This window comes from Scomber scombrus, chromosome 12 (assembly GCF_963691925.1).
Source record: "Scomber scombrus chromosome 12, fScoSco1.1, whole genome shotgun sequence".
Lineage (NCBI taxonomy): Eukaryota > Metazoa > Chordata > Actinopteri > Scombriformes > Scombridae > Scomber > Scomber scombrus.
The window spans coordinates 8334062-8350317 of record NC_084981.1 but is presented as its reverse complement, the minus strand read 5'-3'; the positions used below and the strand labels follow the sequence as shown (position 1 = coordinate 8350317).

Below are 16256 nucleotides of genomic sequence, written 5' to 3'. Positions count from 1 at the left end.
GTGCAGTCCAGCTTCAAATTACAAGGGTGATTAGGCTCAGACTGTAAAATTAGCTTTCCCAAAATGTCGCAATTTAAAAAAACAAACAAACAACCTTTTCATTTTATTTAATTGTTATTGATGCGCTTGATCAAAATGTTTGATCTCAGTTTGTTGGGTTTTTCTGTCCTTATCTATTTATGGATTTGTGAAAAATTCTCATGAAGCTGATTTGACCTCACTTCACAAACAGTGCATGTATTAATGTTTTAATTTGCATGAAGGATCAGACAGGCAGCATGCACAACAATATGAAAATGAGCAAGATAGGTTGCCATTAATTAAAGTTAAAAGTAGAATAGAATAATGTTTGAGTATTAAAGAAAGGTACACAATTTATGCACTTTCTGGTGCGTACTGTGTTGAACAATTTGGCAAGCCCCACAGTATCATTACAAAGGCAATATTAGCTGCTGGGTTACTGTGAATTGAGTAAGATTGCACAGCTGTACCTACTGTAAAATACATGTAAAATACACCATGAACTCAGTTTTTAAACAGATTTGTCAGGTCTTAAAGAAATACGGTAAAGTGCTAATTTTTTCATAGTGTTGCTTCTTCCCATCTGCCTTCTGGAGTTGTGCATCTGTGAAATGTGCTGCTACAATGTTTTAACCTACAGCAGAGAAAAAATGTAATGACTTATGGATGACAGCCACAGCAGGTGAGCCACGGTCTGTCACAAATTCAGAAACTTAGACACTCAACACTGCTGGAAGTAGAGCAGCACAGGTTTTTTGCTTAAATTACCATTTCTTAGTCTCGCACACGAAAAGAAAAAACAGGCATTTGCTATTCCGGCAAAATCAAATCTTACTCTTCTGGCAAAACTGGATTAAAATAAAGACAAGCGGGTATCTGTGATTTAATAAAGCGCTGCCGCTGCAATTCGATTAGGGGTGGGTCACAGTGGAGAAAGAGGGGAGCACACTGACCGACTGAAGATACATTTTTTGATTTAATTATATATTTTTACTTGATTGTTGGACCCATAGATCAGAGCACTGCTGAATTGACAACTAATGTGTGTCTACGAGTGGTGTTGATTATGAAGGGGCTGAGGCTTAACTGTGCATTTTAGGATTGGTAGTTTCAATCAGGAAAGTAACAATCTACCTGGCTGATGCTATTTGGTTTTGAGAAACTTAAAATCATAACATGATGCTGTATTTTTTGGCTAAAAAGAGCAAACTGCAGGAAAATAGTAGTTAACAGGGGTGTAAAGGAGGCATTATGACAATAAATTTAAAGGCTATAAAAGGCTTTTAGAGACTACCCTAAAGTGGAAATAACATTCATACACCTGCTCCGGGGAAAAATACATTTGTAATATTAATACCCTCATCTAAATTTCACATAGAGCAAATTACAAAGCTAATATAACGTTAAATCAAGATAATTACCAAGATGTGTTCAAAACAACCATTAAGTATTTCGCTGGTGTCTTCTTTATACTTACTCAGCTATGCAAGTCAGAAATCTGCGTGTGCAATAAATGTCACATCCCCTCTCTCTCTCTCTCTCCATCTCTGTGTGTGTTAGTGCTTACAGTCAGGGCCTTGACCGAACGTGTCAGGAATGCACAGCACCGATCCTGTCACAAGGCAGGGGGAGACGTGAGGGGAGCAGGATAGATGCTGATTGACACTCAGCTTGCTCTGGCTTCCCTGGAGATATCCCTTCTCAAGTTGGCTAAAAGAGGAAGGATAAAAATATATAATAAAGAAAACACCATCCTTTGCTTGTCACGCAAAACGCTGGTGGGGGGATATGGAGGAAAGGCTTTCTTATTTAAATGCTTATATTAATTAGCCATTCATACCGGCTTATTCAAGAGGGCGTATTAGTATAATGAGAAGCAAGATGAGGAATGGCTCAGTCAGACTACAGGTGTCTGGTCACAATAAATGCCCTGGAGCCACTTTCAAAAAGGTCAGAAGCCCTTATTTGAGACAGGCATTAGGAAATGCAGTGGTCTGAAGCTGGCAGGACATGGCCCGGGGATATAGGAGGGATTGGGGAATCAAGGAAGCATAGTGGGGGGGCAGGGTGAGATAAGTTTCAAACCCTCAGCGGGGAAGCAAGGAGCCAGGCTGCTACGCGTAGATGATTTGCCAGCAGGCTTTGCAAATGCTCCACAGGTCCCAGGCTTATGTTCATTGAGCTTGCTGAGTAAATGCATCGACTTTAACGGCCCTTTGGCGTCAGCTCATCAGATTTGTTGAGCTTTTCTTTCTCTCTATTGCACTGTATAGAGGAAAATGTCACCCTTGGATGCTCTTATATAGAACTGCAATGTGTTGTGAAATTGTGTAGTTAACTTTTCTACATTTTGACTCGCTAAATTTCCCAGAATGACTTTTGGTGATACCCCCCCCCGCTTTCAGTGCTTCCTGCTTTTAATGCTAAGCTACGATAATCGCCTACTGTCTCCAGCTATATACTTAAAGCAGAGACATTAGAGTGGTATTGATCCTTTCATCTAACTCTTGGAAAGAAAGTGAATAGGCACATTTTTTCAAAATGTAGAATAACTTTGTAAAACAGCCCATAACAAAAAGAAACGTATAGTTAGTAAAGTGATGCAGTTTAGATGACGTCTATATTAGGTGACAAATATAACGAGGAGGCAGGTTGGGTGTATGATTTAGCTGCAGGAGACCGCTGTTCGCCTCCTGTTTCCAACTGTGAGTCGGGAATTTGTTTTAAAAACCATAACTATGATTGTGGTGGTGACTACTGTTGCCACGACGACGAAGGTTGATTAACTTTAGTAATTCTAACCCACACAATGTTTAAAGTGATCATTTTCACTCCAACCATGATCATTTTCTAACCTAAGCAAAGTGTTTTTGGTGCCTGAACCCAACCAGACCTTAACCATAGTGTTAACACACCATCAATATCATTATTTTTTGACAGTGTTTTGTAACAGTTCGTTTTGCGACGCTCTGGAGTGCACCGTGCAATCGACCTATGGTCATTTAATTATGAAGATGTGTTGTTGTAAATGCAATAAATTCATGCCTATTATTTGGGTACATCATCAATTTAACTGTGGATTGCAGTGTTGATGAGAAAAAGTAATTTGCAATCAACTCAAAATGCCTGTTTTGAGTAAAATGTCACTCTATTGAGGCTATTATCTGACATACAGTGTATCTCTTTCTTCAACAAATGATTTCAAAATGACCACTGTCCATAAAAATAATTTTCTCCACAATTCACAGCAATTGTAACCATCAATGTTTTGGAGAGACACTCTGCTGAAGTGATTTATTGTGGATTGTTCCTTTAATAACTTTGTATATTAGGACAAGAGTTTATTCCATCTACACTCAATCCAATGTCATGTAATTATCTTGTGACCTTTGTCTAAACCGCAGTCATTGAAGGGTGAATACACATAGAAATGACTGTATGCATTTATCAGTTATCCTTGAAAATGTTTTAATTTAATCTAAGGTCAAAATCTGAGTTCCACTACATTTCCCACTTTGAAACTGATGATAATCAAAAAATAAAAAGAAGTCTGCTCGGGCACAGATAATTAATTCTGAATGCACAACAAGTGACATCGACGGTCATCTCAGAGGTGAGGGAATGTTTGTTTTTAGCTCAAGGCGAGCACCCGTTGATTCAAATCTCAGCCGAAGCTTTACAGTGGGGGTGTAAAGACACTCTGGGGTGTTTGTATATGTGTGTGTGTGTGTGTGTGTGTGTGTGTGTGTGTGTGCTTTTGGCTGTGTGTGGAGGTTATTAAGTTAGGCATCAGGGTAACTTTGGTTTGAGTGTCAGAGAGAGTGACAGACGAAGGGAGGTGGAAATATGTCGACAGAGACACCCTGATTGCTCACATGCGGCTGTGATGTTGGACACAGATACGGGACTGCAACATCAGGCTGACATTTATCAGTGTTGTCGTGCTCATTGTTCATCTCGGCAAATGTCAAAGTCGACAGCAACAGGAGAGAAATTCCACATTTTTGCGCTCTTTGTTCTTTCAAAGGAAGGAGGAACACACACAACCTTCATTGACACCCAGAGAGCGTTAAAGCTGGCCATTAGCAGCATCAGAAGCCACGGTGCGCTAATAGCTGCACACACACACACTAACGAGAAAGGCAGTTGCACATATTCTAACTGTGCATGACCTCCCCTGAGTGTGGGAGGTCAAACACTTTCACAGATCCATACTCACTCACAATACATTTGTTGATCTGTTAAGTGTGTATATCTTGAATTGTTTCTCCCTGTGATACTCCCCCGCCTCAGGCTGTTTAACTTTCATAGTTATTTGAATTCATTTTGTTTATCTTCTGTGGGTTTTTTGTCCCCTGCCTACCACCATTCATCTTTCCTGTGATGACTTTTTTATATGAACATAGATTTTCTTCCCCAAAAAACATCCTTTGTCATCTTCATTTTGTGTCTTAGCAAGGATTTTGCAAGACAATTATATCATTTCTGCCTTTTTCTTGTTTTTCCGATCTGCATGTGCAAATAAACAAAATCTATGGATAGTAGGAAGAACACAACTATTCCCACTGAACCTGCAATGAACATGCACACAGGGGATGCTCTGTTAGGATGAATCCACCTCGAGTTAAAGACCGTGCACGTTCACACAGGTGTTTTCATTTCATCTGGCTGATTAACCTCATTTTGAGGCGACACTGGGCGTAGCATGCTGTCAAAAGCAGATTGACACCCGACCCCGAGAAATCTGTTCAGCCAACCTGGGTGCCCCCTGTTTTTATTGCCTCTGATGTCAATCAAATGGAAAATATAGCCTTCCAAACAAACATGCAACAGACAGATGAGTGCTCGAGATGATTGATGGCTAAACAGAACAGAGTAAATGATCCAGAACAAATCAGTTTAAACAAATCTGCTCCTTTTTGGAGAATATTTGTCATTCTTCTTATTCTTTTTTAAACTGTGAAATAACTATGAATGCTTCTATCTGCCCACTTGTCATATTTAGTTTCTTTATGATAATTTCTAAATATGGCTCTGGAGTAAAATAATATAATATAAGAGATATTTGTGTGTAACATAAATGATAGGTTTGTTTCATCTAGATATTTAAGTTGCAGAGGCCTAGCTTTGTGCATACTTGCTCAATGATGATTCCAAAATGACCATTAAAATAAAAGTTTTCAAAAGTGATTTTAAAACTGTCACTGTTTCTGTGAGCCTCAGATCTTCAGTCAAGGAGTCTCAGAGCTGAAGAGCTTTCTTGGCTATAAAAGACCGGTCACCTTTACTCTGACCTAGACTCAGCCAGAAGGACCCTGTCTGAAGATTTAAGGCTATGCTCACAGTTGTAGGAAAGTAATAACTCAGCAATGTAGCTGAAAGGTAGACGGTAATCAGTAAAATCTTCAAATCAATTCTAAAACTGGCTAGTAGCCATTGAAGAAAGGCTAAAACAGGAATGATATGATCTTGTCTTTTAGTATTTGTCAAAAGCTGTGCAGCAGCGTTTTGTATCAGCTAAAGTCGTGAGTGTCTCAAGATCAGGGCGTAAGGAGAAAGTTGTGATATTTGAGATACTCTTCAGTTGATAAAAATATGACTGAAGTACTTTTGTTTTTCAAATGTGACGTTACTGCCAAATAATACACCTGTGATTTATGGCTACAGGTTGGATATTTGTAGACAGGGAGACAAGATGGGTTTTGTAAAAATCTGAATGGACTTTGCAGGACTGAAAAGTATCATTTCTAGATTGTTTTCATTTAGCTGAAAAAAGTTTTTGGACATCCAGCACTTTTAAAGAACACAAGATCAATGAACTGGAGCAATTATGAATATCATTATAATTAACAGCTGTGTTTTTCCTGCTATCACAAGCCAAAATATCAGTAGTGAAAAAGGTTTGCAGGGGGCATAATTAATCCCCTGGTTTATATTTCTTGTTTAATCCAAAGAACAATTAAACATTATTAATATACAATATACAATGTTTCTATGACTCTTCATAAATTCATGTGTCCAGCGGCTACTTAAATCAAATCAATAACAGTGTTGCTATAAAATCGTTCCAACTTCTTTAAATTCTGGGGATCACCAAACTCCATTAAGTCTCTGGAAGAACTCAGGTCACGTTCACATTGGAGGTTTTAGTGCTCAGTTCCAATTTTCCAGTCAGATCCAATTTTTTTGTGTTGATAGTTCATATTTTAATTTGTAAGTGACATGTATTGGCTCCAGTATGTGTCCTTAACTGCCACACATGCGCAGATTTAGCTGAAATGTGAACCATGTGTGTACAAGAACAATAAAGTAATTTGTGCTACAGTCAAATCATACACAGAAATTATATGGCTGTGCTTGTATACATGTGTAGGATCATTTTTAGTGGAGGTCGGCAGACTGTACAGACGATAGATAAGACTGAGATGAGAAGGTGACATGTTTATTCCTAGTGGGCTGTGAGATGCCCACACTGAATGATGACGTTAGGAAATATGTAAATACAGAGAAATGTAAGATAAAAAAAAAATTCAAATCTGACAGCCAGAGATGGGATGGGAATCAGATCTATGACCACTTGTGCATGTGGGCCAGATCTAATATGAAAAACTCTAATTTGGTTTGTTCCCACTTCCATGAAAAAAATCAGACATGAGTCAATTAGAGGCAAAAAATTGGATTTGGGCCACTGCAGGACGCAATGTGAATCTAGCCTAAGCCTCACCCAAGCAGGTGTTGCACAACTTACAGGAGTCAAGGGTAATTCAATCAAGAAATCTTTACCCACACACAGTCCTGAGATGACAAGCAAGAACACCTGTGTAAGTGTACCGTTAAAGTGTGCAGGGGCTTGACACCATACTTTAATTTGCAGAATAAAAAGTTGACATTGATTGAATATGTTCTAGTCTGGACCAGTGTTAGCTGACAATCATGAAGTGGGTGTTGTTGATTCTTATTGTGAACTTTCTGATCTAGTCCTCACTCTGTTGCGTTAAAATGATTTGACTTATTTGAGTCAATTGGATTTTTACAAGTGGAATTTTGATAATTGGCACAATACAGTATGTGTAAAGTTATTTTATAATCCAGTTCATCAGGTTCTCACTCTTACAAACTTCATGCACTTTTCACAGCGTACATGAGGAAATATGTTTGCTTTTGAAAGATACTCACTTCCATTTTGGTAAAGTGATACACTAGAATTCTTCTCTTGCAGGATTTTATCAAGTGACACGACTCTTTTCATATTCATTCAGTGTGGTGTCCACTGTTCAATATGTGCTTCTTCCAGACTGTCAAAACTAAAAAATATGTGTATGTAGTCAGTTGGAGATAAATAATAAATACATTTGATATGGCGCGCAGATTTTTCTTCTTCTTTGACAGTACTTTTTGCTTTGATAACAGAACGCTTTTTTACCTTAAAGTTATAAAGTTAGAAACGTTGTCATAGATGTGCCTCTACCTCTTTTTTCCCTTTGACTATGACACACTGTATGGGTTTCACCTTGCTGAGGAAAAGAGCTATTGCTCGATTGTTTGAACCAGGGAGGAGTCATCAAGGTAAGAGCCTGGTCTGACAGTAAAACCCAGGGGCCTGAGGGACACACACACACACACACACATACACACACACACACACACACACACACACACACACACACACACACACACACTCATAGATATGATGGAGGCTTCTCCAGAAGGCGAGGGACTTGCCTGTTATATATTTTTGTGATTTGGGCCAGGAGACTGCCGAATTGGAGGGAGACTTTCATCTCCTCAACCCTCATCTGTCTTTGTACAGATAAGAGTATGGGGCTGAAAATGACAGTAATGGAGCAAATCTAAGAAAATACCTGAGAAAGGTGAAATGTAGAGAAGAAGTGACAGGAAGAGAAGGTGAGAGAAGGGGGGATGTGGGGTGGTTAGAATAAAATTATCATGATGGCAGGAAGTGTAAAGCAGTGCAGGGATCTTCCTCTCTGCTCCGACAGGAACTGTCACTTCCACACACCATCCACACCTCTGAGGTCTCAAGAATTTCCTCAGCCTCCCAAAGTGTCTGTCATGGTTGAAATACTTCATCATGTGTAGGCTAATAGGAATACCATCAATTTTAAAATTCGATTCAATTCATTTTTTAAATATATATACTGTACTTAGTGCCAAATCACAACAAAAGTTATCTCTTTTCACATAGAGCAGGTCTAGACTGTACTTTTTTATTTAACATTTCTAGACAAATGGACTGACTACTGACTACTGTATGTATCCTACATATATAACAGCATACATCTGGAAATTATTGACCTCATCAATATATGACATGATTTCTTAATTCCAAAATTGAGAACTTGTGCTTGTCTGTTTAGAGGTTAAAGAAATCGAATCACCACCAGACACTGAATGTTGAAAAGCCATATATAATGCTGCAGTAAGAAATTCTCCAAATGGCCAAGGTATGTAAAATGTAATTATGTAACAGTAGAAGTTGAACTCCAACATATAATTATCCAGCAGAAATTGCCATTTATAAAATACCTATTGGCATAATAACAATCCTTGCTGTGACTGTTGCGTTAATGACTGGATTTTCATTAAATACCCTCTGTAAACATGGTAGCTTCTGATTAATTTTCTCATTTTTTATTTTGTAATGAGAGCTATAGGGGTGCATTTGGGAATTAAGTCATATTTAAGAAGACGACTACAACACACATTAATTTAAAAAAAATCATTAATTTCAGATGTTTTAAAATACATGTCACTATAAATCCAACTGAAATTAAATTGCTCTTTTTGTCTACTGCAGCATACATAAGTACTTGTCTTGTGTTCTCCTTTGGGCAAATTTCAGACAGCAAGGGAAAATGTATATTTTAAATATTTTAATTTCATGATTGTGATTTACATTATTTCACTTAAATGAAATACAACTGTGCTTTTTTTGGAGTCCTTATTTTGATGCCACAAATCAAATATTGAAGAAGCAATAATGTGATGTTTGATCATAGGCAGAACTGACTAACTCACTCTGAGCCTGACAGTATCCTGCATTCAGAACAACCCACATTAGCTTTTCTGCTAAATTCTCCTTCTTATCTAACTTAGAAACATGAACACATGTCTTGTCCTGCACCTTACCTTTTAGAACCAATCACCAAACAAACATGTTTGCAGTGTGTACAGCTAACATCAGTTAGCAGGCTAGATGGGAAATTAGCAGCTTAGCTGCAGCACGTTACATTAATGTATATGAAAATATCGCCTCAGTCCAGTTAGATGCTGGTTTGGTAATTTCTCGTCAAAATCCCTGTTAGTGACTCACTGTCTGTCCAAGTCTTACAACTATTGCAGTTACTTGTTTGTACTTGGTCCCCATACCCTATAGTGTAATGCTGGAGGCCTGCCAGCTAATGTCAATCAAACGAACCTCCGACATGCAACCCTGGCTTGTTTCTGCTGCCCCCTGCTGATTTCGTTACACAGAATCTGGCATTCAAGTTGGAACACAATGCCAGTAATGACTATTGGGCATTGTAGGAACAACGCGATAACAGTTGGAACATGACTATAATTTCTCAGCCAGGGAGACATTTAAAAGAAAAAAATAGCATCTCCTGTTCTGTGATATCCTATCCTATGATTTTGGTCCCTTCTGTAAATGTTCATCATCTAATGGATAAGGTGACCCACAGGGAAATTTCAACAAAAACTTGGTATAATCCTTAAATAAGAAATGGTGAAGAGGACACGCTGCGTGATCTGATGCCCATTGAGGGATAAAGAGATGAGGTTGGAAAAATGACAGCAGGGACAACGAGACATAATGAGCTGTTCAAACGATTGTGGAGAATGAGATGCCAGAGTAGCTTAGAACGGTGACAGACTGAGCTGTCAGGGAATCCCTGGTCCTCGCGTGATAGTCATCTGCCTCTACTCTCACTGGACTCACGTTAATGTCTGCCACAGCACCTGCATAGTTTGCTGAGCCACACTGTTCTTCCTTTTGTCAGTCTCCCCTACCCTATCCATGTACCTAACACAAACTATAACAGACGGGGACAAATTAAAGGGAAAATGGATACAGGCCTGAATGCTTGACCCCTACAGTGAAAGGATCTGGTGGCTCTGTTATGCTGTAGGTGGCATTTTGAGTCCATTTGTCCCCTTAGAGGGAAGAGTCACTGCAAATCAATACAAAGTTGTTCTGATCACCTTTATCCTATGATGGAACCTTCCTATCTTGATGGGAGTGGTCTCTTCCAGGATGGTTTGATGAGTATGAAAATTATGTGAATCACATGTTATGGCCTTTACAGTCACTAGATCTCAACCCTTGGACCGACATGTGAAACAGTGTTCTCAACCATCAAAACACTAAATGAGGGAGTATATTTTGGAAAAATAGTGTTCATCCCTCCAGTAGAGTTCATAGACTTGTAGAATCAATGCTAAGTCACATTAAAGCTGTTCTGGTGTCACGTGGTGGCCCATAAATCTCCCTCTCTGAACCTTGGCCTGTTTGTCAATTTTTGCATCCATCCATCTTCCATTTTTTCCACACACTATGGTCACAAAGCATACAACACTGATATCCTTTAAAAACCTCATGTCTGGCATTGTTTCACCATCCTGGTCTTTTCACTGATGCTTTCAACTGTACTTGTCGAATTGTCTTTCTTTTGTCTGGTTTAATTGGGTGTCCATGAATAAACTGCCACTTATCAAAATATACTCATTTAAAAGCCAAGTAATTAATCAGATTGTTTTTGCATAATCAAGAACAACAATGGGTGGTCTAACATTGCTATTTCAGACAAAGATCAATAAGTGAACATTCCTTGAGGTCACTCTACTTTTGGTAATTGTTTTCTCTGATCAATTTGTGTCAGCAGCAACTCATCTGTGTTTTCCCCATCCTTCCAGCCTCAGTCACTTGTCAAGCCTTCAATCTCAGTTTTCCATCAATCTCTAAAATAATGAGGGTTACAGATTGGATGACCTGTGATTCAGTGCCTCAGATGCTGGCTGTCAAAATTAAGGAACATACAGAGAGAGTACCCCGCAATAATCAAGCAGGCAGTGATTGCAGATTACTGTAGCTAGTGATGTGTCACATTGTTGAGAAGTGATTTCCAGCTACTAGAAAAACAAAAAGACCTCAAAACAAACTCCCAATTAAAAAAATGCATTTATGTAGACAAGCAATTGTCTATATGCTGAACATATGGCAGAAACAAAGCACCTGATGAATATAACTCAGTATTCACTTGCCTTTTGTTTTGGTCAAACAGCCTCTGAGAAAAATGCTTAGTTCTAAATGCTAGATGTTTGACTTTGAGTGAACTTCTGACCACAGGGGGAGTAATTTAGTCTAAACCACATAGACTGGTGGAATAAAACAAAAGCTGAAAGAGTGAAGTGGATTGCCTATTTTCAGTGGAATTGGCAGTATCAGCAACCCTTTCACATAACAGAAATTAATTAAACACCACTTAACAGAGATTTGAAGTCGTGCGCACACCTGTGGCCTGCAGCAGCCACATTTTGTTTCAACAAATCTCTTACATACATACATACAATTTCTATGAGTTTGGGATAATGAATGAGAACAGTTTAAAGCGCCTTAGTTTGACGACAATTGTGTCACACTCTGTCAGATACCTACTGATAAAATCTTGGTCACAATGTGAGTCAGACTCTTACACAAACGTTTTTTTCATTTGACCTCGATAGTTTTGGTTTTTGTATTCCTTGGACATATCGAGAAAAAATTAGTGAAATGTTTTCCCCCTATACATTATTCAAAAACTGCAGTTATGAACGTGTATTCTGTCACCTCATGTTGTATTTTGATTGATTTGTTTGTAGGTATCATAGCAGCAGAGAATGTTGTCCTAAATTTTGCCAAAACTCCAAGTCAGTCATTGGTGGATGTGTCTCATAATGTGACGTAGGACCATCATTTTTCTCATCACTGTCAACTTTCATCTCTGACAGTCCAAAATTGTAGAGTGTAAAGGGGCCTTTAGTGGCAGCACATTACCACAAAAATGTCCCTTTAAGTTTTTTGTCATTAATCCAATAGCCACAAAAGAAATAACTGTAACCAATCCTCTACAACTGGATTTTCTCTTCGAAACCAAAGCACAAGAGCCCATATCCTTAACATGCAAGCTAAACAATCCGCTTATTCTTAAACAGTCTAAAGGCCTGACATTCTCCTCTTCCCCAACATCTCACAAGGCTTTCTGAGACTTGCCAAGGATCTGGGCTGTATCCCAGAGCTGCTCCTAAAGCCCTCCTCTGAGAGGAGAGGATGATATGCAGTGAGCTGAACACTGTCTTTAAGGGATGAATGATGTTGTTTTAGAGCACACGCTGTCTGCTTGATTTGAAATCACCAACTATATATCTAAATCCATATCAAAATGAAGTGTTTTACTCTTCTCACGTTGGATGATCAAGCATGCTACAGTTGCCAGTACAACAGTCTTGCTCTCTCACCAAAATTCTCTACAAAAAAAAGAGTTGATTCTGCTTTGGCTCAAATTGTTACCCTTGGCGAAAAACAAATCTGTTCTATTTCGTTGTGCACATCAGCAATAAACAATCGCGCAAGCAGCTTTTAGATTGCACTGATAGAAGTTCTCAAAGTGGTTTTTGTGGCTCTTTATTTGCTGCTGTTGTGCCTCAGGTCTTAATCTGCAAAATCTAAAAACAATCCTGATATCCCTAACTCCATGTCCTCCGTCTTATCTCACCCCTCTGTCTTCTTCATTTTGTTTTTGTATCCTTCTTTCTTTCTGTTCTGTTCTCCATTGAGCCTAAATTATATTTATTGGGATCAACACACATTCCCTTGTATTCAATCATCTATTTAAAACCGAGGAGCAAATACGAGGAAACTTTAACGCTGCACGTGTTGATTGATTGAGGACACGAGCTCTGCCACACAACTACTTGAGGAAGAAATTACTTCTTGGTATTTGCCTAAGCTCTAGGGTGTTTTTCTTCAGATTACAAGGAAAGTAATCCTATACTGAGTAGCTAACCACGCACAAAAAATAACTATAATTTTCTGATTCAGTTTTCAGCTCTGGTTTTTTTCCACTTTGTTAAATGTCAAAGACCCATTTCCATTTAGATTGAACTTTTTCTTTACTCTCTGAAGATGCGTGACTCCTTGGGTGCTCACCAAGCTATGATGACTGCGTGGCATTAGCGGTTCGATAACACAGGGTTGACCTAATGTCACACACTTGGCCCATCGCTAAGGTCAGTGCATCTCCTGAGACCTGGAGCAAACAGGCAGCTTGGCAAGCAAGGGCAAAAACAAACAAACAAACAAACAAACAAACAAAATAAATATTCTCTTAAAGGTAGGTCATCTTTGACAAAAAATACTCGCAATTATGAAGGAATACAAGCAGCAAAATTAGAAAATCATATTCAGTCACATTTAATTCCGAAGTTGGAGCAGCAAGACTTGAAATGAATCAAGAATCATGACTGCACAATCTTACTGGTAAACACACATAAATGTGTTTTGACTGCCATTTTCTTCCCAAAGTAAAACTACAGTAAACTGCACTTACAATGAACAGCAGAAACAAAAGGCGACAGCTTAAAAACTGTCCTTTACACCTCCTCTGAAGAAAGAAAAAAAGAAAGACTACAGTTGACCCCAATTACCCTGCATTCACCTTGGGCTTCAAAGTGAGACAAGAACAGGGAACTGGTGGCCTTCAGGGTTCAGAAGGGGACTCTCTGATCTGCTGGTTGAAATGCTTGTTCAATACAACAATAACTGTTGTTGGAGTCCCAAAGATATGTATTAGACCAAATGTTCCCTCTGTCACCATATAAGATGGGAACTCAGTCTTTTTCTATCAAAAATAATGTTTCTGAATCAGTGTGTCTTCTACATATGTGTTATTGTAGTGTATAATGTTTGCCATCCTTGTATTTTGAGTTAAATATAAAAAATAACTATGTTGTACATCATCCAGTCTCCATTGCTCTAATATTACATCAGTATATCAGTAAGCCTAGATGCTACAATGTCATGGCTCCAGTATGAAAATGATGTGTGTATTTTTAAGCATGTGTGTGACCGTTGCATCTGACACTGGGCAGCTCTGTGTTTGTGCATTGCAAAATGAAATTACTTTAATGTCTTGTGCTCAGTTTGGGGACACTGCTGCACAAGACAGATCAAGTTTACTGATGGGACTCCATAACAAATAGGGTTTATTAGTATAGTTTGCTTTCTGTGTACTGAGGAGGGAATACGGGGAGTAAAGCCCAATTCATTACAGTGATCAAGGACTTTGTGACTGGGGCGTCTCTGGCAGAACACAGCAGTTAGTTGTTTATGATGATGATGATATTGTGTCAAATAGATTTTTATGTGGCCTCGAGCCTTGACACACAGCGACAAATCAGACACAAATGTGCATTCCGCAGACTCTCTCTTTCTCTCTCTCTCTCTCTCTCTCTCTCTCACACACACACACACACACACACAGATATGCACTTAAACACACAACGGGCTACATCAGGGTGATTCAGAATAGGAGCCAAATGACTCCTCTCTGACATGTTTCATTCTTTCCCTTAACATGGTGAATTTGCAGCATCAGGCTCTTCTTGGCTGTATAATCCATTTAGGATGACAGCACACATTGCTACACCACTTAGCCCAAGGACAGATATTAATGATAATGTACACAAGCAATGCAGGCAGTGCATGCAGCCACACACTCCAAATCAGAGGGGATAATTTTTGGCTCTCCTTTTTTTTTTCTTCTTCCTTGAATTGAATGACAGCTGCAGCAAGGTCAATCATTTCAGATAACAGGACCTGGGGCTTTTTCTGATTATATCTAGCAGAAAATCAATAAATGACACAATCATGATGCAAACAAGGCTTATTACCTCCAGGCCGGGCAAACAATTAATAATTCATATTTATGTTAGTTTTGAATGCAGCGCCTATGAGGCACAACCTTCTCAAGTGCCATGCCGCGAAAAAGTGCTCATCATTACTGTGTCAGCTGTACAGTCAGGGCTCCCTTGTATCAGTCTATTTTGGGGGAGGAGTGAAGTGGTCAAAAAAACGCCTGTCTCTGTGTGTAACCATCTCCTGTCTTCTCTACTCAGAAGAAAAATGGAACTCGTATATTCCCCAAGAATTGTGATACGCAGATTTGTTTAATAAAGTAAAATGCTGCCGAATATTCAACTTGTTTTTGCAACCTGTTAACGCAGCGTCAGTCTACAGTCCTAATAGCTCAGCGGTGATCTGTCCATGGTGCTGAACTGCGGCTCGACACAGACCTGTTCAGTCCAGCACCACGCAGCGGCAAATGAACCTGAAAACTGCAGCTCGGTGCCTAAAGCATGTAATGGGCACACTGAAAACGTTGGCCATGACACCGGATGAACACGTTGTGTTCACCAGGGCAGAAAATGTGAGATCAGATTTTTAAAAAGAGCAGAAAACTCAGCAGGTCGATGCTTTACTTACACAAAAACTCCGAAAAGCAGAACTCGGATGCCAATCTCCAGAGCCAGTTCTCGTATGTTTTTCCTGCGTTCTGGGGGCGACACATTCATGGTTGTGGGATAAAATCCGTCAAGTCAAAGGAAGGAAGGCGGTCCCGGTCAGTTGTGAATGATGTTCACTTTTGTAATCCACTTTAACAAAGCGAGCGCATCCACAAGCGGTGCTCCCTAATCACACATGCCGTGCGCCTCCATCGGGACTTGGTCACCTGAAACAGCCTTTCCTTTTCTTCGCCTGTCTCCGCCTGTCTCCTTCTGTTTCAATCCCCGCGGGCGATTTTCTTTATTGCAACTCTGTTGCTGACAGCTGCTCCTCTATCGAGTACAAGTCTCCTTCCTCCACTCCATCAATTACTTAAACTGGGTTGGAGTTTCGGGAGCAGAGGGGATCTAGGCTACATCGGCAAACACGGAACAACAGCAGAGGTGTGTGATTGTGCTGAGAGGGAAAGTGAGAAAAAGACAGCAAAGTAAAGAGGGAGCCTCTGAGCGCCACCAAGTGTGTATGGAGTCTCTCTCTCTCTCTCTCTCTCTCTCTCTCTCTCTCTCTCTCTCTCTCTCTCTCTCTCTCTCTCTCTCTCTCTCCCGTTTCTCTCTCTCATGCTCTGGCTCCTCTGTGTGGGATCGGATCTGTAGAAGTTACTGGAACACTACAC

The 16256-nt window shown here is 39.5% G+C and overlaps 1 protein-coding gene across 1 annotated transcript in view; it reads right to left on the bottom strand.

Annotated features, from left to right (window-relative positions):
* plpp4 (phospholipid phosphatase 4) overlaps positions 1 to 15651 on the bottom strand; it is a 43060-nt gene extending 27409 nt beyond the window's left edge. The window contains exon 1 of the mRNA XM_062430654.1: positions 15563 to 15651. Within this exon, the coding sequence (XP_062286638.1) occupies positions 15563 to 15651 (89 nt within the window). The remainder of the gene's footprint in view (positions 1 to 15562) is intronic.
* Positions 15652 to 16256: the final 605 nt, after the last annotated feature.